Source organism: Phaenicophaeus curvirostris, chromosome 29 (genome assembly GCF_032191515.1).
Source record: "Phaenicophaeus curvirostris isolate KB17595 chromosome 29, BPBGC_Pcur_1.0, whole genome shotgun sequence".
Classification (NCBI taxonomy): Eukaryota; Metazoa; Chordata; class Aves; order Cuculiformes; family Cuculidae; genus Phaenicophaeus; species Phaenicophaeus curvirostris.
Window position 1 is genome coordinate 3,225,140 of NC_091420.1, and position 26,403 is coordinate 3,251,542.

General features: G+C 56.3%; 4 protein-coding genes across 7 annotated transcripts; all 4 read left to right on the plus strand.

Annotated features, from left to right (window-relative positions):
• The first annotated feature begins 235 nt into the window (after window positions 1–235).
• Window positions 236–1,742, plus strand: LOC138732045 (CD48 antigen-like). Its single transcript, XM_069878391.1, has 4 exons — window positions 236–281; window positions 766–1,080; window positions 1,160–1,423; window positions 1,648–1,742. Exons 1-4 carry the CDS (start codon window positions 236–238, stop codon window positions 1,740–1,742), a joined length of 720 nt encoding a protein of 239 aa, XP_069734492.1.
• On the plus strand, window positions 258–11,178 carry LOC138732274 (signaling lymphocytic activation molecule-like). 2 transcript variants are annotated; one of them, XM_069878823.1, is made up of 8 exons: window positions 258–281; window positions 3,639–3,894; window positions 6,015–6,341; window positions 7,007–7,288; window positions 8,295–8,414; window positions 8,999–9,099; window positions 9,848–10,012; window positions 10,134–11,178. In XM_069878823.1, the coding sequence occupies exons 2-8, from the start codon at window positions 3,804–3,806 to the stop codon at window positions 10,188–10,190; spliced, it is 1,143 nt and encodes a 380-aa protein (XP_069734924.1). In that variant the 5' UTR covers window positions 258–281; window positions 3,639–3,803; the 3' UTR covers window positions 10,191–11,178. The 2 variants fall into 2 exon arrangements, with proteins under 2 accessions (XP_069734924.1, XP_069734925.1); XM_069878824.1 differs by having other exon boundaries at window positions 259–281; window positions 9,026–9,099.
• Window positions 11,179–12,970: 1,792 nt separating this feature from the next.
• Window positions 12,971–21,092, plus strand: LOC138732277 (SLAM family member 9-like). Of its 2 annotated transcripts, XM_069878827.1 has the most exons (9): window positions 12,971–13,157; window positions 14,820–15,101; window positions 15,820–16,071; window positions 16,246–16,272; window positions 16,937–17,038; window positions 17,230–17,274; window positions 18,598–18,650; window positions 19,485–19,595; window positions 19,841–21,092. In XM_069878827.1, the coding sequence occupies exons 1-9, from the start codon at window positions 13,067–13,069 to the stop codon at window positions 19,919–19,921; spliced, it is 1,044 nt and encodes a 347-aa protein (XP_069734928.1). In that variant the 5' UTR covers window positions 12,971–13,066; the 3' UTR covers window positions 19,922–21,092. The 2 variants fall into 2 exon arrangements, with proteins under 2 accessions (XP_069734928.1, XP_069734930.1); XM_069878829.1 differs by lacking the exon at window positions 16,246–16,272.
• A 1,247-nt stretch (window positions 21,093–22,339) lies between these two features.
• Window positions 22,340–25,430, plus strand: LOC138732306 (uncharacterized). Of its 2 annotated transcripts, XM_069878875.1 has the most exons (7): window positions 22,340–22,426; window positions 23,045–23,251; window positions 23,381–23,482; window positions 23,981–24,019; window positions 24,205–24,266; window positions 24,890–24,985; window positions 25,105–25,430. In XM_069878875.1, the coding sequence occupies exons 1-7, from the start codon at window positions 22,366–22,368 to the stop codon at window positions 25,162–25,164; spliced, it is 627 nt and encodes a 208-aa protein (XP_069734976.1). In that variant the 5' UTR covers window positions 22,340–22,365; the 3' UTR covers window positions 25,165–25,430. The 2 variants fall into 2 exon arrangements, with proteins under 2 accessions (XP_069734976.1, XP_069734977.1); XM_069878876.1 differs by lacking the exon at window positions 23,981–24,019.
• Window positions 25,431–26,403: the final 973 nt, after the last annotated feature.

The window sequence follows — 26,403 nt, forward strand, 5'->3', positions numbered from 1 at the left end:
CCTTGTGACTGTTCGAGACAGGGTCAGTGCAGTGGGATGGGGCCAAGAGGGGGTTTTCCACCCTTAATGCTTCTCTGGTGGGATGACTCTGATGAGGGGTTGTGGTCCATGTGGGGTGTCCACGGGGAGGCTTGAGGCAACTGCTTATGACGTTTTCTTCGTCGTACGGTAGTGCCCAGAAGCGAGAAGGAAGAACAAAGAACAAAGAACATCCTCCTGTAGAGGAAGTGATAAGATGGCGCGGTTCACGACAGTTCTATTCCTCCTCTCTATCGCGCGAGGTATGGTGGTGGGTTCCCATGGAGCCGAGGGTGCTGAATGTGGGGGGAGGTGGCTTTGGGGATGGGGGGGGACCTTCAGGATGTTCCCATGGGTTAATCCTCCCTGTCCCCCCTCTTTTCCGCGGCATTTCCCTATGCCTGAGGTACAACCCCACCAACCCCCTTCCCACGGAAGGTCCTGGCATCGCCGCCATGGAGCTGGGGTGGAGGCACCGCTTGGGGTGAGCCTGGAGGGGGAAGAAGACCCCAAAAATGAAAGAAAAAGAGAGAAAGAGCTTTACCAGGGTTCTGGGAGGTGCCGCGCTCCGGGCGAGGAGGTGGAAGTCCCAACAGCCGCTATGGGGCTTGTCCCAGCGACGCGCCTCCAAGCCCAAGAGAGCGCAGAGGTGTTGAGAATTACTAAGCAAATGGGTTATTTGAACTTACCACGTGTTTGGGAGGAATCGAGGTCCTCAAGCAGCACTAGTTTCCATTTCCTTGGCAGCCCGGTCACGCCACGCTCCATCGAAGGTGGTGGGAGCCGTCGGCGGGGTGGCCTATCTCAGTCCCAGCCTGCAAACCCAGATCCCCTACCACCAAATCCACTGGCGGCGCGACAACTCGGTGAAGATCGCCAGCCGGGACAGCGAGGAGAAGGTCCAGTACCCCAACAGCCCCTACAAGGGGCGCCTGGAGCTCTTCCCCAACAACACCTTGAAGATCAGCTCCCTGCAGAAAAACGACAGCAGCATGTACCAGGTGTACCTGGAGGACGAGGTGGGCAAGGAGCACGTTGAGGGCGTCCTGCTGGAGGTGTACGGTGAGCTGGGGGTCTGGGGGCTGTCCCAGTGTCCTCAGGGGGAGACGAGGATGCTGTGAGGTCCTGTGGTTTTTTGCAGACCTGGTCCCGAAGCCCAGCGTGAATGCCAAGGTGATCAAGGATGACCCGGCGCAGTGCGAAGCCACCTTGGAGTGCTCGGTGGGACTCGAAGGGGTGACCTACGAGTGGATCCCCTCCAGCCGGCTCCCGCCGGAGGCAGCAGGAGCCTCGGAGCAGCACGTTTCTTTCAACCCATCGGTGGAAACCTACACCTGCAAAGTCAGCAACCCTGTCTCCTCCAACAATGCCTCGTTGACCTACAGGCACCCCTGCTCCTGGACAGGTAACGCTCACGGTGCACGCGGGAGGTGGAAGAAACCGGGTGGGATGGGAGGCAAGGTGGCTTTGGAGGTTCTCCTGGAGGAGAAATGGTTGAGGGCAGCAGGTTCCTGCAAAGCTGGATGGCCGGGTTCCTTTTCCTCCTGTCCCATGGGCTGGTGGGTTGCAGGAACCCACTGGGGAGAGAATCAGGCCCCCCTCACACCCCAGGTCTCCCTCTGTCTCCAGGCGAGTCCTCCACCGCTGCATCCCGCGCAACCATCACGGTGCTGATGGCCCTGGGACACCTCCTGCTCCTCCTCCTCCTCCTCAGTGTTGCCTGAGGACACTCTGGGGGTGACACCTCTCATCTCGTCACCTCCGCTGTGGGACCAGCGCCTGGATGAAGCCCCCCAAGCTGGCTGGATTCAGGAAGCTCGGGTTGCTCAAGGAAATTACAACCAGCATCCGTTACCTACCTCAACTCTTCCACACTGCCTGCTCCCCTCCATGGTAGCTCCGTGCCTCAGTTTCCCTCCTCACCTTCCTTGCTTTGCTTTAGCCAGAAGCCACGTTCCCCAGGTTTCTCACAAAGATGTTTTGAGGATCTTGGACTTAAATAACTGGATTTATCATTAACTGCTGAGAAATCCTCCTCTTTCCGACTCTGGAATCTGCAGGGAGACCCAAACCGAGCCTTTGCTGTGGCCCCCATGGACTTGGGGTTTCCTTGGCTGTCACCTATGCCCTTTGTGGATCCGAGGAGCAGGGTGGGATGGTGCCCAGTGCATTTAGCCTGAGACCAGTGACACCAGCGTGGATGCTGCCCAACCTCTTCCAGGTCTGGAGCCAGTGGAGCATCTCCAGGAGGCAGCACTAAGGTGGCCCCCTCATCCTTCTCTGCAAGGAAGGGTCTGGCAGGGCGACTACGATCGTTGCCTTTGGAAATGTCAGTCTGAGTGTACAATTAAATTAATTTTAACCATAAACTCTGCATTTTTAGGCGCCTGTTCTCCATCTGCAGCAGGCGCTTGGGGACCGGGGTCATGATGGAATGACCTGGAGTCCTCGACGCAGCGCTTGTGGCTGCTCTTCCTCATCCTTTTTTTACCACTCTGTTGAACTCTTCCCTTTGACGAACCCTTGATTACTGGGAAATGGCTTTGTTTCTTCGAAGTCAGATGTTTCTGGAGAGGGAAGGAGCAGCCTAGCAGGGACACCTCCCACTGGATCAGGGGCTCCAAGCCCCATCCAACCTGGCCTTGAACCCCTCCAGGGATGGGGCAGCCACCACTGCTCTGGGCAACCTGGGCCAGGGCGTCTCCAACCTCACAGAAAAACATTTCTCCCCAAGATCTCATCTCAATCTCCCCTCCCTTTTAAAGCTGCATTGTCTGGGTTCTGATGGAGATGAATAAGGCATTCCCCAAACCCACAAAAACAATCAATGTTTCTCAGCTCTTTCCAGCAGTGGAACAAGTGAGAAGTGTTTTCTCCATCCCCACTTTCCGCTGAGTGCGAGATGCTGCAATCCCTGCTCCGTCCCCACCCAGCGGAGTGGGAACCGTCCCCATCACTGATCTCCTGCTCTGGGGATGACGTTGAGCAGGAACAGGTTGAGGTCCAGGTCCCCTCCCTGAGGACTCAGCCTGAAAACAAGGATTGAGCTTTTCTTGGTGGGTTTTGTTGACCACCTACAGCCTCAAGTTGCACCAGGGCAGGTTCAGACTAGGTAGGAGGAGATATTTCTTCACCAAAAAGGTTCTCAGGCCCTGGGGTGGAGTTTCCATCCCTGGAGGGATTTTTAAAGCTGGGTGGACAGACACCTTGTTCATTAGTGGACAGGCGCAGCCGGACTCGATGACCTTAGAGGTCTTTTCCAACCGAACAATTCTATGATTTCTCCTCGCTGTGGAGCCTAAAGCAGGAGGAGTGGGTTCGTACCAGAATATTTGGACGCTGTGGGCGTGAGCCCCAGTGCGTGTGCACTCTCTGGGCGTGCTTGGGCTGAGTTCCAGCCCCACATCGCTGGGATCTCGCAGCAGCCTTTGGGCTGGGATGGAAGGGGATGATAAGCAGCGCAGTGAAGCCGTTATTCTCCGTGAAGCGATATTCTTACTTTTAATTTCCTTCTTTATTTTCGGGGTGGGGGTGGGGTGGGGGTGGTTATGGCTTAAGGACCTGTAGCCGGATGATGCAGTTCCGCTCCAAACTCTAAGTCGATGCTCTTCTTCCTGCAGGTCTCCTGTGTTGTTTCCAGCGAAGTGTCATGCAGCGATGCTCAATGCTTTGAATACTTTCCACTCAAGAAAGAAAAAATCATTCAGGCAACAACAGGAAACACATGACCCAGGGCTACATCTCTGATTTGAGCACATCTGTCCTTATAACAAGCCCGGCAGTCGATGTTGACTCTACTTCAGCACAGCCCCGTGAACCAAGGCATGGGTGGTAGCGCGTGTCTCTGCCTCCTCATCTCTCTCGGCTGCATTTGGGGTACGTACGTTTTTCTCTCCTGGAAATATTCACTTTGAAGGTGTTTCGGGTAGATATGAAGCTCTTTAGAAAGCGCGAGTTATATACCGGGTGGACGAGCTGATTGAGTAGAAATATTCCTAGAGGAGATAAACGGTTTGCAGCTCCAAGGTGGATGCGTGATGCATCCCCAGTACTCTCCTACTTGGGAGTCTGAAGGAGGAGAGCAGAAAAGATGATGAATGAGCAGAGGTGGTGATGGACAAAGCGTAGCTGCAAGAGTGAAGCATTCTACTGTAAGTTATTTGGAATTAATAGCACGGAGCAATTAACTTTGTGCCAGATGTGAGCTGGGGCACTTGAGATGAAGGTTTTTGATGGATTGTCTAACTCTCTGTGACACCAGGTGTCTTGGTTTGAGGAGCTGGTGGACTAGGAGGTGGTACCCAAGCCATGAGACGTGTATGAGGCGAGTGGAAAGGGATCAGTGCCTGTTTTCTGGGTGCCCGGGGAGCCCTGATTGGCTGTGGGTGGTGTCCTGGGGAAGACGGTGCCCTGAATGGGTCCAAATCCTCCCCCTAGACCATGGAGCAAAGACCACCTGGACCCCTAAGGACTCTTGGGTCCTTTGCCAGAGGACGGGTTTCTCCTCGGCTCTGCTGGCTCACTCTTACTAGAATTACCTACATTTGAAATCCCCCTGGGTTTTCCTGCCTGGTCTTCACACCGAAAGTCCCACCAGCCCAACACCTGATGTGAGGGCTGCTCAGGACCTCGCACTGTGCTGGTGCAGATCCCTCCAGCCCCTCCATCTAAGATCTCCTTCTGCCTAAGATCTCATCTCAATCTCCCCTCTTGCAGCTCAAAATCATTCCCTTCATCCTCTCTCTGCACTCAAGAACCCTTCCTCAGCTTTCCTGGAGCCCCTTTCAGCACTGGGAGATGCTCTAAGTTCTCCATGGAGCCTTCTCCAGGCTGAACAACCCCAAGTCTCCCAGCCTGTCCTTGTACAGGAGGTTCTCCAGCCCTTGCATCATCTCCGTGGCCTCCTCTGGACTCGCTCCAACAGCTCCATGTCCCCCCTGTGCTGAGGAACGTTGATCTGGTCCTTCCTGAGCTCCAGTTTATACCTGTTGCCCCTTCTCCTGTCACTGGGCACCACTAAACAGAGCTCGACCTCTTTACATCCCTCCTCCTGTAGCCTTGCATCTTCCCTGGAAAGGAGATGCTCCTTGCTGGGGCCGAGGGTTTTTCTAACATGATGTCAAAAGGGCTTTTCCATTTGGTAATTAACGAGGAGCATTACCACCGTGCTTCAAAACCAGAGAAAATGCAGCATCCGCCTGCGTTCTGGGCTTTGCAGGAAGTGTGTCAGCAAAAAATACATGAGGCACTGGGTTAACTGGGTTTCTACAGGGTGGCAGCTGTGTCCGCGTTGCTGCTTCGATGCTGGGGAGTTAGAATCCACAGGGACAGCTCAGAAATCGATGTGGTTTGTGCCACGGAGGGGGAAAATCTAAGCGATGGGTGAGAATTTGCTCTGTGGTTTTTACTGGAACCATACGAGCTTCAGGAGAAGCTGATGCTGGGCTTATCTGAACCTCCCTAGATCTCTTCCTCTGGGGTATCTTCCCCTGTTTTCCTTTCCATTCTGATGCAAAGGTTCTCCCTGATGGAAATTGAAAACCTGGGGGTGACGCGGTGGTGCCCCTGGCATCTTTCCCCACATTGTTTCCTACAAAACAAACCTGGTTGTGTGGGGCTGTGGGAAAATATGAATCACCAGCTAAGAACCCAACACAGGAAAGAGGTTAGGGGAGAAGGTCCTCACGTGCGCGCTCCAGGAGAGGTTGAGACGCTTCGGGAGGGGTAGGTGGCCCAAATCTTTCTCTTCTACCATCCCTGGTCCTCCTTGTGAGAAGCGTGGACGTCAAGAAATGAGGAGACTTCACAGCAGCCTCCTAGGACCAAAAGGGGCTCCACGAAAGCTAAGGAGAGGTTCTCAGTCGGAGAGGTTCTCAATCAAAGAGCTCAGCGTTTGTTCAGCGCAGCGGGATTGAGCTGAGGTTTGGATGAGCTGAAAGGGCTTTTCTAACCCTAAGGATTCCATGATTCCATGTTTCTCTCTGCTCTCCTCCCAGGCAGGGGCCATGGGGTGAGGGAGACGGTGCTGGGCACCCTGGGGAAGGTGACGATCTTGTGGATTCCCCGTGAGCTCCAGGACCTCACCCGGCGCTTCGGGGCAGCTGCCTGGAAGCGGCACACGGAGGACCCGCAGAGCAAGCTCATCCTGCTCAAGTACTCAGAGGGCAACTGCACCAACTACATGGAGGGACGGGCTCGATTCCACAAGCTGAACTTCTCCCTGGAGATCCTGAACACCAGCCGCCAGGACCGGCAGGTCTACGAGTACATTGTCAGCAGGGGGCCAGTGGAGAAATTCTGGCAGATAAAGCTGGAAGTGTACGGTGAGACATGTTGCTTTGAGAGGTTCTTGTTGGATGCTCTCAGCCTCCTGAGGTGCTAGGAGCAGGTCTGGGAGGTGGTCAAGGAGGGTGAGAGATGCCAACCCTGATGCTGGAGTGAATCCAGAACCCTCTTGCAGCCCCATCTGGGTAACCTGAGGATTTTTTGGGTGTGTGAAGACCATAGAATCATGGAATCACCAGGTTGGAAAAGACCCACAGGATCATCAAGTCCAACCATTCCCATCAATCACTAACCCATGTCCCTCAGCACCTCGTCCACCCGGCCCTTAAACCCCTCCAGGGAAGGGGACTCAACCCCCTCCCTGGGCAGCCTCTGCCAGGGACCAATCACCCTTCCTGGGAAATATTTTTTCCTAATGTCCATCCTGACCCTCCCCTGGTGGAGCTTGAGGCCATTCCCTCTCGTCCTGTCCCCTGTCCCTTGGGAGAAGAGCCCAGCTCCCTCCTCTCCACAACCTCCTCTCAGGGAGTTGGAGAGACCAGTGAGGTCTCCCCTCTCTAACTCTGTTTGCAGCAGATCTGGGGCCAGATCGGTTGCTCTCAAAAGATTTATGAGAGGCAACCAGGGTTTCGCAGGCATGGGCCAAGGCAATGTTTGCATCCTTCCCCAAACACAAACCCTTGACCCTTCCCTCCCTCTCCAGAGCCAGTTTCCAATCCCAGGATCCAGATCCTTAACCGGACTCTGGCCGGCAGCAGCTGCACCGTCACCCTGAGCTGCTCGGCGGAGCGAGGGGACAACGTCTCCTACAGCTGGGGCAGCCGGAACACCAACACCTCAGGGCTCTGCTCCCACAACAGCAGCATCCTGCATCTCTCCTACCCCCTCCACAATGCAAGCATCACCTGCACCTGCACAGCCAGCAACCCCGTCAGCAGCCAGGTTGTCATCTTCAACTCCTCTGAGTGCAGCTCCGAGCAAGGAGGTAACTCCCAGTGGCCAACCTGGGTCTCTCCATACTCCTGGTCCTGATTTTGCTTTGCAGGGGACATTTTTCACGCTGCTTTTAGCAGCCTCGAAGGGATCTTTTGCAAGAAAAGCAGCTGCTACGTCATCTGGTGTAGGTTGACCCGGTCCTTCCCGTAAACGCCAGTCACGGAGCTGTGGGTCCCACCTGCCTTCCCGGCCACCGCGCTCGCCATGCCCTGGTGCTCGCGGCTTATTTTAAATGCATGAAGCTTGTACGCCAGCTGGTTTGAGGAGGGTAAAAACCTCAGTGACAACTTCCCCTTCGGAGGCTTTCAGGGCAAAAGTCGCAGGGTTTTCTAGCTGTCCCTTGTGACACGGGGACTTTCACTGGGGCTGGGCAGCGTGGTGGATGCTCTGGGGACGTGGAGGTGAAGCCACAGCTCTGCTGAGGCTCTCGCAGTCACCTCTGCTGAGAAAACAGCCCCGTGGGAAAACCACTCGGGATGCTTGCTTAGGCTGTTGAAATGAGATGCTCCAGGAGGGGTTTGGGGGTTGCTTCTTAGCCCCACACCCCCAAATCCGTGGGTCAACCCTGCCTGGTGTCACCGTTAGTGGTCCAGGAGCTACCCTGGGTGAGAGCCCAGCTGGTGGCTGGAGCTGCTGAGTTCTCTCCCAGGGTTTTTCACACGACTGTGATGCGAGCGTGTTGTACAAAGGGGCTGCTCCCGCCCCAGCCTCTTCAAAGCCACCAGAGAAGTGTTTAGGGCTTTATCTGGCCCCAATCTGCTCCCCTCAGCAGGTGTTTTTTTCACTGACTGTTGCAGTTTGGAGGAGATTAGCGAGATCTCTGCACAAGGGAAGCATTTCCTGCCCCCTGTTTCCTGTTCTACCAACACCACCATCCCAAAACCGGGTGCTAAGATGAAGAAAAAGAGTTTAGCAACCCATTCTACTCGGCTCTGGGCACCCCTGAGCTCCAGGGATGGCAGGTGACCTCCTCCCCTCTCTGTCCCCCAACCTAGGCAGCGCCGGGCTGAGGACGGAGCATCTCGTGCTGGTGGTGGTGGTGCCTGTTATCATCATCATCATTGCGATTGTCCTCTCTGTGAGGTCCACGTCTCTGCATTCGAGCTTGCACAGAGGTGAGTGTTGAGAGGATCCTGTGCAACCTGAGGGTAGGAGATGCTCGTAGAGGTGGCAGAAGCTGCCCTCAACCAGCCCCAAGGGGCTTGATCCTTCTCAGCATCTTGGCTTGAGAGGTCCCTGGCCTTTGGGAAGGAGCGAAATGTGTTTCTCTTGAAGAAAGGCAGGGAGGAAACCAGCTAAGAAAAAAAAAAGATATAAAAAAGAAAGAAGAAAAAAAAAAGGAAATGTGAATTCATGTGGCCTCCAATGCTTTACCTGGGTGGTGAGCTGTTGAGATCATCTTGGCTGGTCTCGAGGGGAACTGAATGATCCTAGACCAGATTCAAGAGTTTTGTTTAGGCTGGAGAAGAGGAGAGACCTCAGCACAGGTTGCCTAGAGAAGAGGTGGTTGCCCCATCCCTGGAGGGGTTCAAGGCCAGGTTGGATGGATCTTGGAGCCCCTGATCAGTGGGAGGTGTCCCTGCCCGTGGCCGGGGTGGAACTGGATGGGCTTTGAGATCCCTTCCAACCCAACCCATTGTATGATTCTCTTTGGCTTGCAAAGCACCAGGGTCTCCCTCAGTCTCTACTCTCCTCACAGCTTGGAGATTTCCTTGTCCCCCCACAGCCACCCAGGAACACTCCCGGCTCACTAAGGACAGCACGGTGCACACCATCTACTCCCAGGTGCAGCGCGTGGAGGTGAGCCATGACCCAAACCACCCTTGATGTGTGGGGAAAATGCTCTTTTAGCCATGGAAATGCTCCTTTAGCAACAGGTCCCCAAGCGCTGCTGCTGGTGGGGAGCACGGACACAACCCTGACAGAGTTTCTTGGGTGGGGAAATCTCAATGGGAGCAGCACCCAAAGCCCCAGGTCATTGCTGGGTGCCTCCTTGCAGGTCTTCACCACCCTCTGTGACCAGCTTTGTCTGCTGAGGGTCAACACAACCCCACAGCTGGCAAGGAAGGGCATCAAATTGTGGCCACTGGGGACTGGGGTGGCTGTGGTTCCTTGGGGTCCCTCATTCTTGCTCTTATAGGAGTCAACATGAGGGTGGGGACGCCCTGGCCCAGGTTGCTTAAAGAAATAGTGGCTGTTCCATCCCTGGAGGGGTTCAAGGCCAGGCTGGATGGGGCTTGGAGCCCCTGATGCAGTGGGAGGTGTCCCTGCCCATGGCATGAGGTTGGAACCGAATGGGCTTTGAGGCCCCTTCCAACCTATCCCATTCTATGATTCAACCTGGACATCATTAATCTGAGAATTGATGGGAATAACGCTGGGTGCTGCTGCTTCCCCAGCATCCCGGGGGGGTTTTGGGGTGAGAATGTGCATTTTTCCTGCCTGCCCAAGTCTTTCTATGCACAAACTGGGGAGGAGGCGGCCGATCCGCTGGGGTGAAGGGAGCGAAGCCCCGTGTGGTGCTGCTCATCCTCCACCCTCCGTGCAGAAGCCGAGAGGGGTCCCTGCGGGCGAGCAGCCCTCCTGCACCACCATCTATGCTGCAGCCACTGGCTTGCCCCCGGACACGGCTTCGGTGCCCAGAAGAGCCCAGCGCCCACCCCGCAGCGCCCCGACGATACCACCCACCCTGCAGCACTCTCCTCTCTCCCAGGTAAGGGTGGTGGCACCTCCCGAGCCCTCGTTGTACGTGGGCATCACTGTGGGACAGCCCCACATCTTCTTCCAGCTCAGGCTCCTCACCAACCCCTTTGATTCCTTACTCTTTGCTGCAGAGCTCTGACAAGGAGCCCACGACGGTTTATGCCAGCGTGATGATGCCCACGGCCTGAGCCTCTCCAGGGAGTGGGCAGCAGCCCAGCTTGGCTTCTGCTCATCCAGGCACCGACATCCACCTTCCTGGCTGGAGGAAACCCCTCTTATCCTTGTGGAATTGGGAGAAAACCCCACCTCTAGCAGAGCTGGGGTTGCGATAGCTGCGGAGCAAAGAGCAAGGCAAGAAATCTTCCCAGGCTGCGGCTAAGGGCAACCTGGGGAGATGCCAAAGCACCAGGAGAGGGTTGAGAGGCTCTGGATACGACCCTAACGCTGGGCGTGAGTGATGGAGAGAGAAAGAGCACCTTGGAAGAGAAGGGTCCAACCCACCAGCACCGCGATGCAGCTCTGGGGAGCGTGAGTGGAGCAGGTTTGCACCCAACTTCATCCCTGCCTACTGGGTTTTTTCACCCCGTGGCCTCATCCTGCACCCCGTCTGCGCTAGATGGAGCCCCCAGCTCGTGGTGACACTGGTGACACGCAGGGATGTGAGTTCAACAGCCATGTGAAAAAAAAAACAAACAACCAGAAATGATGTTTTTTTTCTTGACTTCTGCTCTGTAATTGGTTACGAAACGCCTGATCTCTCTACTCAAGAAGATGGTTTTGCAATCCTCTCGGGCTGAGCCCCAGCATGACCCCTCTCCTGCACCAGGGACACTTCCAGCCCTGGGGAAGCCACCGTGTCCCACCTCACTTTTCCATCCCCGACCTTTTCCACCGATGACTATGGGAACAGGTGAGGATCTTCATTCCAAAGAGAGTAGGGGGAGTGCAAACCCTGCCCAGAGCCCGGCCCCCTCCCTGCCCGCAGCATCTTCCCTGCAGGAATATCCGCACGGGGATGCTGGAGGTGGCATGGAAGAGGGATCAGGGCTGTAAAGTCTATCCAGCTGCCCTCCTTCCGAGTTATTTTATAATCCCAACATACCTCAATGCGTACAGCGGGTCTGATCTCGTGTGCTGCTGCTAAGGGAAAGGAAAATAAATGTATAGTAAAGCCTATTGGAGAGGTTTGCTGGAGGAATGTGTCCGGGGCTGGATCAGGCTTTGGAGAGGGGTGGGAAGAGGCTTTGTGCTTCTGCAAGCTTCCTTCTTTCATTACTACAGAAAATCAACTGAGCTGCTTGTTTGGAAAAGTCTAGCCACAAAGCAACCACTTCCCCCGGGAGCATGAGGAGGTCCCGGGAATGGCAAGGTCACGCTGGCCCTCGTGCTTCTAAAACGGTGCAAAATCCCTGATTCCTGTGCTTGGTGCAGAGTGGAGCCCAACTGCTCTTGGTCCTTGCAGAAGGATGGGGAAGATGAGTGACCCCGTGATGTGTCCTCCTGGTGTGCATTGCAGCCTCTCTGGTGAGACCTCATCTGGAGGATTGTGTCCAGTTCTGGAATCCTCAACAGAAGAAGGAGATGGAGCTGTTGGAGCGGGTCCAGAGGAGGCTACAAGGATGATGTGAGGGCTGGAGAACCTCCTGTGTGAGGACAGGCTGAGAGAGTTGGGGTTGTTCAGCCTGGAGAAGAGAAGGCTCCGAGGAGACCTTGGAGCAGCTTCCAGAACCTGAAGGGGCTACAAGAAAGCTGGGGAGGGGGTGTTCACAAAGGCTTGGAGTGATAGGACAAGGGGGAATGGGGATAAACTGGAGAGGGACAGAGCTCTGAGCCACGATGCTACGGGCCCCCCAGCTCCTACGTGATGGTGGGAGGCTGCAGGGGGGCTCAGTCCCCATGGTGTCCTATCATGCCTCTCATCTCACCCCACTTCAAGGTGTTGCAAAAGAGGAGCCGGGTTTATTTCAGCGGTTTCTTTTTTATTTTCAGTGTTTCTGTATTAAGCAACGATGCTGATCTCTGTGACCCATCACCCTGCCCAGCCTCTTGGTCCACCCTCCCACTGAAGGGCAGCAGCAGCCTCAGCAGGGCTATTTTAAAGCCCAACATCTCCAACGGGTCCAGAGCGCTTCCTCCCACTACATTTCAGTATGATGCCAACACCACGCTACTTCCCATAATAGTCTAAATTAAGGAAGCGTCTGCTTTCCTTGCTGCTGTTAGTCAGTCCTGTCTGGAGGGGATGGAGCTAGAGGGGATGGAGAGATTGGATATCAGCATCCCTCATGACGGATGCACTGGTGACTTTGGTCCGTGGGCACCATGATGCTCTGAGCCACGATGCTCCTCATGACACCCTGAGGCTGGGACACTTGTCACACGTTGTCACACTGCTGTGTGCTGTGCTTGCAGCCCAGAAGCCAAACGTGTGCTGGGCTGCATCCAAAATAGTGGGACCAGCAGGGAGGGAGGGGATTCTACCCCTCTGCTTCAATCTGGTGAGACCCACCTGGAGCCCTGTGTCCAGTTCTGGAGTCCTCAGCACAGGAGGGACTGTCCAGAGGAGGTCACGGAGATGATCTGAGGGCTGGAAAACCTCCTGTGTGAGGACAGGCTGAGAGAGTTGGGGTTGTTCAGGCTGGAGAAGAGAAGGCTCCATGGAGACCTTCCGGTGACATTCCAGTGCCTGAAAGGGGCTCCAGGAAAGCTGGGGAGGGGGCTTTTGATCAGAGAGTGCTGGGATGGGACGAGGGGAACGGTTTGAAGCTGCAAGAAGGGAGATTGATGAGATCTTAGGCAGAAATGTTTTGCTGTGAGGGTGGGGAGGCCCTGGCCCAGGTTGCCCAGAGCAGTGGTGGCTTCTCCATCCCTGGAGGCGTCCAAGGCCAGATTGGATGGGGCTTGGATTGGACTGGGCTCTTCAGCTCCAGGTTCCATTATGCACTTGCTGTGGGACCTTCCTCCTGACTTGCCCCATTGGGTGGCACTTCACGTTTTTCTCCACCCATACGGCCATGGGACGCATGCGTCTTCCTCTTCTTCTTGCCACCACAACTTAGAGCAGATGCTCAGGCACGGAAGACCCTTCTCCGCTGGTCACGGCTCGATGGATGCTTTGTGGTGCCTGTCACTCGCTCTCCTCCTCCCACAAGCAAGTAAGTGCCAGATGCTCATGTTGCCCTTGGTGGTGGAAGGGAAGGAGCCCACGGCGGGGTCGGGGTGGTTTTGTGGCTCCTAGGAGAGCGGGGACAGGGCTGTCACCTGCAGGACCATCAGCTCTGGGGGCAGCTCTGAAAGATGGAGTTTGTCTCAAAGCTGTTGGAGTGAGAGATCCCAGCCCAGCGCTGGCCCCTCACGTAGCCGTGACTCTGCTAACGAACGAACGCATCAGGTCTCAGTTCTGACCTGGTCTCCATCCAGACGTGCACCGGCCACCGAGTTTGCCCTTCTGCTCTATGTTTGGACTCTGTTCCTTGCGTGTTGTCTTTGAGTTTTCTACACTTTTCGTGGTTTCACTGTGGAATATCTAGGGCTGGTGGGCACAGGAGACACTTTCTGGCTGTTTTCAAGCAAGGGGAGGTACACAAAGTCGTTAGCTCTGCCCCACACCCTTCCCCACGACCTCAAGGAGGGTTTTGCTGCTGGATAAGCCCTCCAGCTGCCCTCTCTGCTGTTTCAGCAGAACTTCCTTCGTTATCTCCCCGAGCAGCGCTTCCTTCCTCGCAGCTGGAGATGGGTGTTTTCTGCGTCCCCTCCATGCAGGGGGAGCCGGGAAATGCAGAGCCCTGGGGAGAGGTGACAACCTCAGGGTCTGAGCCAGGACCAGCTCCCTTTCTAAGTTCTGGTGACAAAGCCCCGTCTGGGCAGCACAGATTTTAAAACTGGAAAGCAGCCCGAAATAAGAAGGAATCATCTTCCTCCTTCTCAGAAGAGGGGAGAAGCAGCTACATGCTTGGGGAAGAGGCGACCCATCTTCTCGCCTGCTCGTGTAGGTGAGCTTCGCCTTTCAGTCTCATGATAAATGGGAACCTGCCTGAGCTTTTTGAGTCACTGGAGACTCCTCGTTGCACTTTCATTTCACACCTTGGGGCTCTGTTCCTCGCACCCTCTTTGCGCGTGGGAAGCAGTGTGGGTGTCCCAGGGCTGCACGAGAACCTGGTGCTGCTCGCTTCTTGAGCCCTTGGGGGATGTGGGTGCTGAGGGACCTTATCCTGGAGCCTCAGAGGGAATGTATTTGGTGTAAAAGGGAATCCCTGAATTCCTGCAGTCACTCTGGACGGAGCATCCTCATCTCCAGCTTCCCTGGGGAGCTGTTCCCGTGCTCCATCACCCTCTGGGGGAAGAACCTTCTCCTGAAGTCCAACCTAACCGTGCTCTGGCACATCTTCCTGCCATTCCATTGGGTCAGAGAGAAGAGCTCAGCACCTGCTCCTCCTCCTGCCCTTGTGAGGATGCTGGTGACCACAATGAGGTCTCTCCTCTGTCTCCTCTTCTCCAAGCTGACCAGACCAAGTGATTTCAACCACTCCTCATATCTCCTCATATGGCTTCCCCTCTAAACCCTTCACCAGCTCTTCCTTTGGATGCTTTCCAGTAACTTTAGACCTTTTTTATCCTGTTGGCATCCAAAACTACAACCAGGGCTCAAGGACAATCCCCTCCCTCAGCCAGCGGGCAATGACGTGCTGGATGCACCTCTGGACATGGTTTTCCCTTGGCTACCAAGGCTCGTTGTTGGCTCGTAACCCTTCCCCAAGGCTCGTGGTGCCTCCTCTCTCCCTTGGCACGCTGCCTTCAAGCCTGGCTTCTCTCCCCAGGTGGGATAGAGGTGACCAGAGCCGTAGGCAGCTCTGTCAGCTTCCACATCCAGAGCCTGGGTGACAAACACGCAGCCTGGAACTTCCACAACAGACTCATAGTGACTGTGGAATTTGGGAATCCTCCCAGAGTGATGTTTTATAACAAGTCCTACGAGCCACGCTTGGCCTTCCCGGAGAACGGCAGAGTGCTCACCATCTCCCAGCTGAGGATGGAGGACGCCGGTCACTACACTGCAATGACCCCCTCCGGGACGACCGAATTCACCCTACGTGTATATAGTAAGTGCCTTGTAGTGCTGCTCGGGGGCTCACTTTTTTTAATGCTTTGTGCTAATTGGGTGATTGAGAGCAGCCCTGAGGAGAAGGACTTGGATGAGAAGCTCCACATGAGCCAGCAACGTGCACCTGCAGCCCAGAAACCAACTGTGTCCTGGGCTGCGTCCAAAGCAGTGGGAGCAGCAGGGAAGGAGGGGATTCTGCCCCCTTGCTCTGCTTTGGAGTCCCCAGTGTAAGAAGGACAAGGAGCTGTTGGAGCAAGCCCAGAGGAGGCCACGGAGATGATCCAAGGGCTGGAGAACCTCCTGTATGAGGACAAGCTGGGAGAGTTGGGGTTGTTTAGCCTAGAGAAGGCTCCATGGAGACCTTAGAGCATCTTCCAGTGCTGAAAGGGGCTCCAGGAAAGCTGGGGAGGGGCTTTTCCCAAGGCCACGGAGGGATAGGATGAGGGGGAACAGCTTTAAATGGGAAGGGAGAAGATTCAGATAAAATATTAGGGAGAAAATTGTTATGATGTGTCTCCAGGTTGCGCAGAGCCGTGGTGGCTGCCCCATCCCTGGAGGGGTTCAAGGCCAGGTTGGATGGGGCTTGGAGCCCCTGATCCAGTGGGAGGTGTCCCTGCCCATAGCAGGGGTGCAACTGGATGGGTTTGAGGTTTCTCCCAACCCAAACCATTTCATGGCTGGGTTGGGGGTTTCCTGACAGCTCCACCTTCCCACAGGGGAACTGGAGTTGCCAACGGTGACCTGCACGGTGCAGAACTGCTCAGCCAGCATCTGCCAGTACACCTTGCACTGCACCGCAGCGAGACCCGGCTCTGGCAACGTCTCCTACAGCTGGAGCTCTGGGTTCGAGGGGTCCACGGTCCTGGTGGAGGAATCGCCCTCAGAGGAATCCCCGCTGACCTGCACAGCGCAAAACCCTGTCAGCAGCCGCAACGTCACCGTCGCCTCGCTCGCTGCTCTCTGTGCAGGTAACAGGGATGGAACGATGGGTGGGTGACTGGGATGGGTCGTATCCTGCTCCCAGTTGCTCCAGCTTCCCCCTGAGCTGAGCCTTGAAGTGCAAAGGGAAAGATGCGATTCCCCGCAGGGGCATTTACCTCTCTCCCTGTTCTCTCCCCTGGTCACGCTGCCTGGGCCACCAGAAAACACAACCCACCCTCCCACCACTGGTGAGCAGCTGCCAAACCACTTGTCCGTGTCCGACCTCGCTCTTAAGTGTCTAAGTGCACCCATCTGGCTAACAGTGTCCGGCCACCCCGGACTCGGCTCCTGTGGAGGGAGGAGATGGGGAACCCAAGGCCAGCACAGCCCATCTCCTCCCAAAACAGCTCCTGGAGGACATCCAGGCTTTCCTGGGAGTGCTCTTAGCATCCATGCATTGTCTTCATCACTTGGGGAGGGGAGGTAGGGTCCCCATTCCTAGATCATCCCCCTCCAAAAGTCCCAGCTTGGGATGGGGGCATCAAATCAATTAATGCAGAGAGCCAGAACTCAGGATGCGCTGGAGGTGGGAGTGTGTTCACCAGCCCTCACGGGGTTTTCGACTCCAAAAGCCACCAGCAAGGTCCCCAGAGTGCAAAGAGCCACCAGTGGGGACCATGGGGGTCCCAGGGGGGCTGGGGTGGGAGCTTCTCTGCCTCTGCTCTGTCCGCAAAGCCACCCGTCCTCGTGCAGCATGTTGTCTCCTTTCCGTGTTGGACCGTGTTATCGTGAGATCAGGGTCCCTGTGACGCAGGGAAGGGCTCGAGGGGGTGTTAGAGCAGGGACGTGCCCGTTTCCCCCTGCTCTGACCCTGCTTGGGGCCGTGGCTACCGGACCCTTTTCTCTTTCAAGGCAACTACTCCAACAGGCAGGCTGGTATCGTGGCCGCAGCGGTGGCCGGAGCTGCAGTGCTTTTCGCAGTGATTTTCTTCGTGATCTGCTGGAGATCCAAAGGTGAGAGGCTTCCTCTGAAGGTAAATGTCCCTGCAGACCCAGCTGGTGGGAGATGGGACCTGGGAAGGGAGGACACAGGCAGATCTGGTGTTTGGTCTCCTGCTGGATGCAGCAAACAGAGCTGAGGATGCTGTATGGAGCTCTCTTTGGTTTTCACTACTGATAGGAGCCTCATTTTTCTTCCTTCCCAGGCTGGAAAACCTTCCCTTTGCCTGCAACCAAGACTACAAACACAGGTAGGACTTTGAGGCTCCCTCAGGCATTTCTCTCCTCCTTTTCCTTGGTGGGAACAGCCTGGTCATGCTTAAGACCAGGAGGGAAATCCTGCAGCACTGTGGCTTGATACCCCAGCTCGTGGGACCCTGGTGCCTCCTCGCCCTGCACACAAAGGTGAGAGCAAGAGGACGATGCCAGGCGATGCTGCGGTGGCTCAATCTGCACCTTCCCCCAGTGCCTTGCTGGAAAACATTGTGCTGACCAGCCAAGAAGGAGTTGGGAGCACAGCTGGGAGGTCACCAAAGCAAGAGGGGTTTGGGGGAAAGCTAAGAGATGGGACAACGAGGGGAGAGGTGGAGCAGCACGTCAGCAGCCACAGGGAGTGAAGAACATCCTTGGCATCGCTTCGGGGTCAGCTCTGCTAGAGTGCGACTCCAAACTCAGTGGAAGAAGAGACGACTGGACCAGCTCCGATCTCCTCTCCGTGATGTTCAAGGACCTTTTGGACGGGATGTGTTGTGTCCATCGCTGCTATAACTGAGCCAACGCCCAGCAGAGATCTCACTGACTCTCCTTTTCAGGGGTTTTGTTGTTTCCGTAAGCTGAAATAAAGCTGACACCAACCAGGGGGGGTCCCTGCCTCGTGTTTTGCCTTTGCGTGTGGCCAAGTGGGACATCGGGGCGCACCCAGAGCCAGGACCATGGGCTCCTGCTGGCTGATCACTTGGATCCAGGTCTTCTATCGGGAATCACGGGCAAAATCCCTCTCCAAAGTGCTCCTCTCTGCACGGGCTGTTCCTCTGCGGGGCTGGCAGCAGCTCTTCAAATGAAAGGCGCTGAAATTTTGACCCATAAAAGGGATTATGAAGGATTTAAATCCTCTCTACCCACCCTGTTCAAGGAGCTAAAGGACTTCAAAGCTTGCTGCACCGGTGGCAACGTGTGTGAAGGAGAGACAAACGCACGTGGCCCTCCAAAACCAGCCGAGAATGTTGTATCTAAGTAAAAACAAGATGATTTTTCACTAGCAAGACCCTCCAATGCCGATGTTTGAGCTGGAAGCAAGTGCCCCACTCCCACAGTGGCTGGGGCAGGAGGGACAGTGAGATGAGAAATGATGCTCACCTCGACCCAGCCTCCCAGCAGCCACCTCCAGCAGCTCCAAGGAGCTGCAGCTCAGGGTTCCTACCTGAGCCAGGTGTGCTTTAAGCCAGGATTCCCTCCACCCCTCGGCGAGGAGCATCTTGGTGGCCCTGTGGGTCACGCCAGGGGATCCAGTGCAGCCCCTTCCTCTCTCACAGCCGGCTCCCTCGCTCACCATCCTCTTCTTTTTCTCCTTGCAGAAGCCGAAGCAGAGTACCTGACGGTGTACGCCGAGGTTGGCCCTTCCCAGCAGGTGAGTTTGTGGGGGCTCAACCCCCTCCTCCTCTCACGTGTCCCCCAGCGGGGTCTGCAGGGTTCACCTCAGGCTCACGGGGAGCTGGGTGTGAGCGATGGGGGGTGACCCAGGGACCACGTCGTGGGGACGGGGAGGAAGCGCGGGAGCTGGGCAGCCCCGGGGTCTGCCCGTTAGATCCTCCTGGGAAGCTGGAGGGGGACATAGCAGCATCGGGGCTTCCCGAGAGCAGCACGGCCACCTGCTTGAACTTCTCGGTGCATCATCAGCGTCCCCAGCCCCACAAAACCTGGATGCTTGGGCTCAGTTCACTTTCGGGCCCCTCACTCCAAGAAAGACCTTGAGGGGCTGGAGCGCGTCCAGAGAAGGGAATGGAGCTGGAGAACAGGGGTTGTGGGAGCAGCTGAGGGACCTGGGGTTGCTTAGTCTGGAGAAGAGGAGGCTGAGTGAGACCTCATCATGCTCTGCAGCTTCTGGGAAGGAGGCCAGAATGAGGAGGGAGTTGGTCTCTTCTCAAAGTAACACATATGGGACAAGAGGAATGGTCCTCCAATTGCTCCAGGGGAGGTTTAGATTGGATACTGGGAAAAAGTCTTCACTGACAGAGTGGTGAAGCCCTGGCAGAGGCTGCTTAGGGCAGTGGGGGAGTCCCAAACCCTGGAGAAGTTAAAAAAAATGCATAGAGGTGGCACCTAGTGACGTGGTTTAGCAGCTACTGTGGTGCTGGGCTGGTGGTTGGACTGGATGATCTTGGAGGTCTTTTCCAACCTTAACAATTCTATGAGTTCCCGTTGCTCTGGGCCCTCGAAAGAGTCTTTAAAACGTTTTCCCCAGGTCCATCTGCAGACTCTCACGGATGCACAGCAAGGTGACCCAAAGAAGAAACTGCCCCCTGAGACAGAGACCTCCAAAACCATATATCTCACCGTCCAGGCTTTGGCCGAGGTGAGTTGGTGCTGTGGCTGAATCTCCCAGAGAGGCTCCAGCACCAAGAAAGGGGATCAACAAGACCCCAGGATGAGAGATGTGACCCCTGGATGAGAGTCGGAGCCCCTGGAGCAAGGGGCATGGACAGAGGGGTCTTCACTGGGCTTTTCTGGGGTCCAGAACTTCAAGTCCCCTCCCTCTCACCAACAGAGGGATCGGCTCCCAGGAGCTGAAGCAAATCTTTTCTCCCTTTGCAATTGCAGACGGACAATGAGAAGATGGGTAAAGGTTTGCTGGGGAGCCAGGAACAGGAGGAGAAATCCCTCTACTCATCAGTCAGCTAACCAGACCCCCCGGCACGGCTCTGGTGAACCCATGAGCCTGCTCCGAGCAGGTTGCAGCATCTCCACCTTCCCTGATCCACCCATCGGCAGCGATTCCTGGCCACCAACACACAGATGGAAGCACCTCTAAGTGCAGGAGCTCTGCTTGTGTTTTGGCATCCACGTGGGCTTCAGGTTCCTTTTCCTGCCCTCTCCAACCAAACCAAGGAGCACGGATTAAAAACTGGTGCAAGGACACGAGCTGATGCTCCTGGGATGCTCCTCATGGTGCGGAGCCTCAGGATGAGAGGGCAGGGAAGCTTGAGGAGCATCTTCAAGCCTTCTCATTGCCTTAATTTCTGCTTTACCTTTAAACTTGGCGACTACGTTGGCTGCTTCGTTCGGTTGTGCCACCAAGGGAAGGCAAAAAATAACACTTTGCGGTTGAAAGCTGAAGAAGGAACCACGTGCATCTACACCCAGGCTGCTGGGTGCTTCCTCAGTGCTTTGAGGCTCCTCTGGGGCTTCCAAGGTCCTTCCAAACCTCAGAGCAACCGTGCTCAGCATCGCTTGACATCGTTTGAGATGCTGGGGTCCAGGGGCAGGAGGTGGTCCAGGCTGGGGAGAAAACAGGACAAGGGAGGCGGCTGGTGCTGTTCTGCTCCACCCTTTGATGTGTTTCTAGATAAGGTTTGATGCATGGATTAAATATTTGTGCGTGAAGTGCTGTGTCTGCGCTGTCAGGCAGCTTCTCAGCAGAGCTTTAGGAACCAGAACACTTTCCCGAGCCCTGAGCGATGCTGGGATGTGGCTGCGTCCCACCGGGCTGCGTGTCCCCCAGCAGCTTCACCCCAAGCTTAGAGGGACCTGGGTGCCCAGCGAGGGGAGCACAGGGCACCTCCCCACCCTCCCTGCTCCCCAAAATCCCTCAGAGCCGGCAAAACACTCACTTTGGCAGCGATTTCCCAGCGCTGCCAGCCAGACAAACGCCTCCCATGCTGGGAATTCTCCTCCCGTGCGCCGCTTCCCCTGCTCTTTGTCTTGTCTGTGCAGAAAGTAAATTATTCAGGGATGAAACTGGAGATTTCTTTGAAGTGCCTGGCGCAGGAGAGCCCTCTAGGAGCTACCGGAATAAAAATGCGAGGCACATCCGAGCTCAATTTCTGTCTGCATATTATTTGGGGTGAAAACAGTCCATTAGCGGCGAGCCCGTGGAGTGATTTGTTTGTTCTCTGCATTTTCACAGTGTGGGACGGGCTTGGGTTCGCATCCCTCAAATTCATGCTGATCAATTAAAAATATCTCCCTCAGTGGGTGACGAGGCTTACTAAGGAATCATGGAATGGTTTGAGTCAGAAGGGATCTCAAAGCCCATCCAGTTCCCACCCAATATCATGGGCAGGGACTCCCACTGGATCAGGGGCTCCAAGCCCCATCCAGCCTGGCCTTGAACCCCTCCAGGGATGGGGCAGCCACCCCTGCTCTGGGCAACCTTGGCCAGGGCCTCCCCACCCTCACAGGAAAATATTTCTCCCCAAGATTTCACCTCAATCTCCCCTCTTTCAGCTCAAAAACTGATCCCCATCGTCCTGTCCCTGTCCTCCCTGATCCAGAGCCCCTCCCCAGCTTTCCTGGAGCCCCTTTCAGCACTTGAAGCTGCTCTAAGGTCTCCGTGGAGCCTTCTCCAGGCTGAATAACCCCAACTCTCCCAGCCTGTCCTCCTCGTCAGCCCTTGGATCATCTCCGTGGCCTCCTCTGGACTCGCTCCAACAGCTCCGTGCCCTCCCTGTGCTGAGGACTCCAGAGCTGGACTCGGGGCTCCAGGTGGGTCTCACCAGAGCAGAGCAAAGGGGCAGAATCCCATCCTTGGTCCAGCTGGTCCCACTATTCTGGATGCAGCCCAGGACACGGTTGGTTTCTGGTCTGTGAGCACACGTCCCTGGCTTATATTGAGTTTTTCATCCACCAGCACCCCAAGTCTTCCTCCTCAGGGCTGCTCCCAATCCATTCTCTGCCCAACCTGTAATTGTGCAGGTGTAGGACCTTGCACTTGGCCTTGTTGAACCTCATGGTTGGACTCCATGATCCAAAGGGTCTTTTCCAAGCTGGTGATTCTAAGATTCTATGATTCATGATGTTTGCACGGCTGAATTCATCCACGTGGCACCAAATCTGAACTTCTAACTCGCATCCCCAGCCTGGACAGAGCATAAACCACCAGAAACGGCCTCGGTGGGAGCCAGGGCAGGGCTGAAGCATCACCTCCTCCTTCACCCACGCTCCTGGGGCTCCATCCCTTGACCCAACCCCAGAAATGACCCCCCAGGATGTTTTCTGGCCGTTAATCACCCTATTTCTGCGCCAGCACCTTTGAGCTCACAGGAAGCTCTTGGCTGGGCAGAAAGGGGAAGGAAGATATTGCAAGAGAGGGAGCGGTGCTGGAGGGCTTGGTGGGTCAGAGGAGGATGGGGCCGAGAGGGGTCGGGATGGGCTGGCTCTGCATCGTGGTCCTCTGCTCTGGAGCTGGTGAGTGGGGACTGGGAGGTGCTGGGAGGTCTGGGGTGTCCCCTTGTCTCTGGAGGAGGAGGAGGAGGAAGAGGTGATGCGAAGGCAGGAGATGTGATGCCTTCCTGGGGACTCTTTGCAGCAGGGTAGGATGCTCACCTGGCTGTTTCATGGGGGCAAAGCTCAGGGTTCCTGCTTTAATGCTTGGCTTGGGTCTTGCTCATGTGCAGGACTGGGGGCTCCTGGGCTCTCCTAGCACTGACCTGGCCTTCAAACCCATGCCCTGTGCTCTTCAACTCCTACCAAACCCTTTGCTGGCCTTCAAACCCATGCCCTGTGCTCCTCAACTCCTACTAAGCCCTTTGGTGGCCTTCAAACCCATGCTCTATGCTCCTCAGGTCCTACCAAGACCTTTGCTGGCCAAGTGTGGCCTTGGTTTGGGTTGGAAGGGACCTCAAAGCCAAGAGAAGTGGTGGCTGCCCCATCCCTGGAGGTGTCCAAGGCCAGGTTGGATGGAGCTTGATCCACTGGGAGGTGTCCCTGCCCATGGCTGGGGTGGGACTGGATGGGCTTGGAGGTCCCTTCCAACCCAACCCATTCTACGGTTCTATAATATGAATTAATGACCCTCACCCACAGCTCTCGTCCTTCAAGAAGAGGAGCCAGGACACCAAAACATCACACAGCACGATAACACCCCAGACCCCACAGGCGATTCCACTACAACCACCGAGGATGTGGACCGGCTGACGACGTGGCCAACAGCCTCTCCAAGCTCTCCATGGAGCACAGACCCCGTCTCCACTGCCCTGGTGACACAAGCAGGTGCCACTGGGAACAAAACACGTGAGTCCCATGGAGAAAGAAGAGATGTGCCCCATCCTGGAGGGTCCTGCACCCCGCCTGGAGCCCCCTCAGTGCCTGGGACCCCCTTTTCGTGGGCAACATGCCCCCAGCTCCTGTCTCTTTCCCTAGATCACGCGTCGGCTGTTCCCATCAGGTACTGGTCCCCCGTCATTTTCGTGCTGGTTGCTCTCCTCGTGCTGTTCTTCACCTACCGGAGGACCAAGGGGGAAGGTGAGCTCCTCCCCGGGGGCACCGGCGTCCCCCGCTTTGCTCCACCACACCCCGGGGGAGCAGGAAAGGGTGGCAGCCGCCTCGCAGCCACATCCTCAAAGCATCAAGCAGCACCACAAAACATCAGTTATTCTGGTGAAGCTCGGAGAGGGGGGGAACCTGGCTTCGTGTTGGGGGGGGGGCAGGATCAGGTTGTCCCCAGAAACCCCTCTGGCCACTCTTTAGCCTCATGGTGAGGGTTCCCTCTTGCTGAGAACCTTACAAGTCCAGAAGCTTCACCCATAACTCTCTTTTCTGCTCACTTTTGCACCTCTCAGTGCCACCTCTGCCCTTTCTGCTGGGGTTTTTCCACCGCGGCTTGAACACAAACTTCAGACTTGAGGCTTTTTCCCCTCCTGCAAAGCAAAACTCCACTGTCCTCTTACCAGGAGGATCTCACTGGGCTTTTTGCCCTTCGAGCTTTGCTTTTGTAAAGCCCGTATCTGCTCTGGCCCACAGGGAGCCGGGATCAAGCTGCCCCTGACAGCAACTCCTCAGGTGAGACACAGTCAGCCCAAGCCTGATGGAGCTGCGGCATCTTGTTATCTCATCGTTCAAGCCTCTTGAAGCTGTGGCATCTCCTTATCCCACCACGGGAGCCTGACAAGGCCCCAGCATCTCCTTATCCCGTTGCTGATCTGGTCTTGGTGCCGTAAATCACATCCCAGCTCCTTGCATTGCAGATCTGGGAGACTTGGACCACCTCCCCATCCAGGACACCGCTCCCATCATCCCCAGGCCCCAGGTGAGCCCAGGGGTTCCTCTTGAGGGCAACACCTGAGAGCTGCTTCCCGGCCCTCACGTGACGTTGGGCAAACCCCGATCCGTGCCTCAGTTTCCCCTTCAGCCATGGGGTGCAGAGAGTGGGATGAGGAGGATGCTCGGTGGAACAGTGGATGGTGATGAAGATGCTCAGTGGAGTGATAGTGGGTGATGAGGATGTTTGGTGGAGCAGTGGATGGTGATGAGAATACTTGGTGGAGCAGTGGATGGTGATGAAGATGCTTGGAAGAGCAGTAGATGGTGATGAAGATGCTTGGTGGAGCAGTGGTGGATGATGAGGATGCTCCGTGGAGCTGTGGATGGTGATGAAGATGCTCCGTGGAGCTGTGGATGGTGATGAGGATGCTCCGTGGAGCTGTGGATGGTGATGAGGATGCTCCGTGGAGCTGTGGATGGTGATGAGGATGCTCCGTGGAGCTGTGGATGGTGATGAAGATGCTCGATGCAGTTGTGGATGATGATGAGGATGCTTGGTGGAGCAGTTGATGGTGATGAAGATGCTTGGTGCAGTGCTGGATGGTGATGAAGATGCTCAGTGGAGCAGTGGTGGATGATGAGGATGTTCAGCCACTGCTTCTCATGCAGGAGGAGAGGAAGGGGTCAGAGAAACCCTCAGCCACAGACCACACTGAAACCACCTTCTCCGAGCCGGACCCCCCACCCCAGCTGCTGCTGCCCCAGGTATTTCGCCCCCCTGCCCCGAGCCACAGCTCTGGGGGTGCCACCAGCTGAACCCCAGCCCCCTGGGGTCCCAGAGGAGGGTTTGGAGCCCCCTCAGCCCCCAATTTTCTTCTCCTCAGCCTGATCCCCCTGCAGCCACCGCAGCTCCCGGCTGCTCCGAGAAACCCGGTGCCGACTGAGGGATCTCCCAGGAGCTTCCAGACCCCCAAGGAGCACGAGGCCACCTTGATGGGGACCGAACTGGGACGATGCTCCCACCCAGGAGCCACGCGGCGGTTGGGGACCACGACCACCCCCTTGGCCCTTCCCATGGATGCTGGAAGGGGTACCCAAATCCCATGGGAACGAGGACCCGTGTGGGACAGGGACCCACGGGGGACGTGGCCACGTGTGCAAAGATCCGGGGAGCCTGCTCTGCGCACGGCTGAGCCAATAAAGCAGGATTCCACCCCAGAATCAGATCTCTCAGGGGGGACAGCTGCCCCCCCCCCCCTTGCCAAGGCCACCCATCACTTTTTCCCTGCGTCTTGAAGCGGAGCAGACGTGGCCGGTGGGCCAACGCACCGAGGAGGCTGAGGGAAGGAGGTTGAGTTGCTCGGTTAGTCACAGAGGCGGGGGGAAAAAATTACATAGGACTGGAATAACCTGCCCCCAACCCCCCCCCTCGCTCCCAGCAGCTCATCAGATGACTGGTGAACTCATCCCAGGGCTGGAAACAACCCCAGGGAGCCCCAAAACCCCTGGGAAGAGCAAGTCTCCTGGTAAAAGAGGAGCCTGAGGGGGGGTCTGGAGTCCCAGCGGAGCAGAGCGGGGGGCAAGCCACTCTGTGCACGCTCCTGCCTCAGTTTCCCCTCTCTGTGTTCCCCCCACGCACAGCAAAGAGGTGCAAGGAGCAAAACGCAGCGCGAGGAGGGGGCAGGGGGGGTGAGAAGGGCGTAAAAACCAGAAGGAAACACCAACGCTGGGTTCCAGTGAATCAGGGCTGGGGGGGGGGAGAGAAGTGGGGGGGGGACCCAAGCTGGGGTGCAGCACCCTGGGTTGGCTTGGGGGGGTGCAGGCAGGGGGGTGCAGGTGCCGACGCATCCGCTGTCGCAGCGAGGAGACCGCAAGCCACAGCCTGGGGGGCAGGGAGGCTCTGCAGGGCCCCCCACGAGCTGGGGGTGCAAAAAAGGGGGGGGATTTGGCCCCCCCAAGCTGCACTGAGGGGAGGGAGAGCAGCCCCTGCTCAGCCCCAGCCTCTGGCATCATAAAAACCCAGGGCCTTCGCCCCCATAAACCCCAAATCCTTTGGTCCCCCAAGCCCTTGGCCCCCATAAATTCAAAATTCTTGCTTTATGAAGCCCAAAGCCTTGGCCCCCCAGATCCCAAACCTTGGCCCCCATGAACCCCAAACTCTCAGTCACTTTAGACTCCAAGTT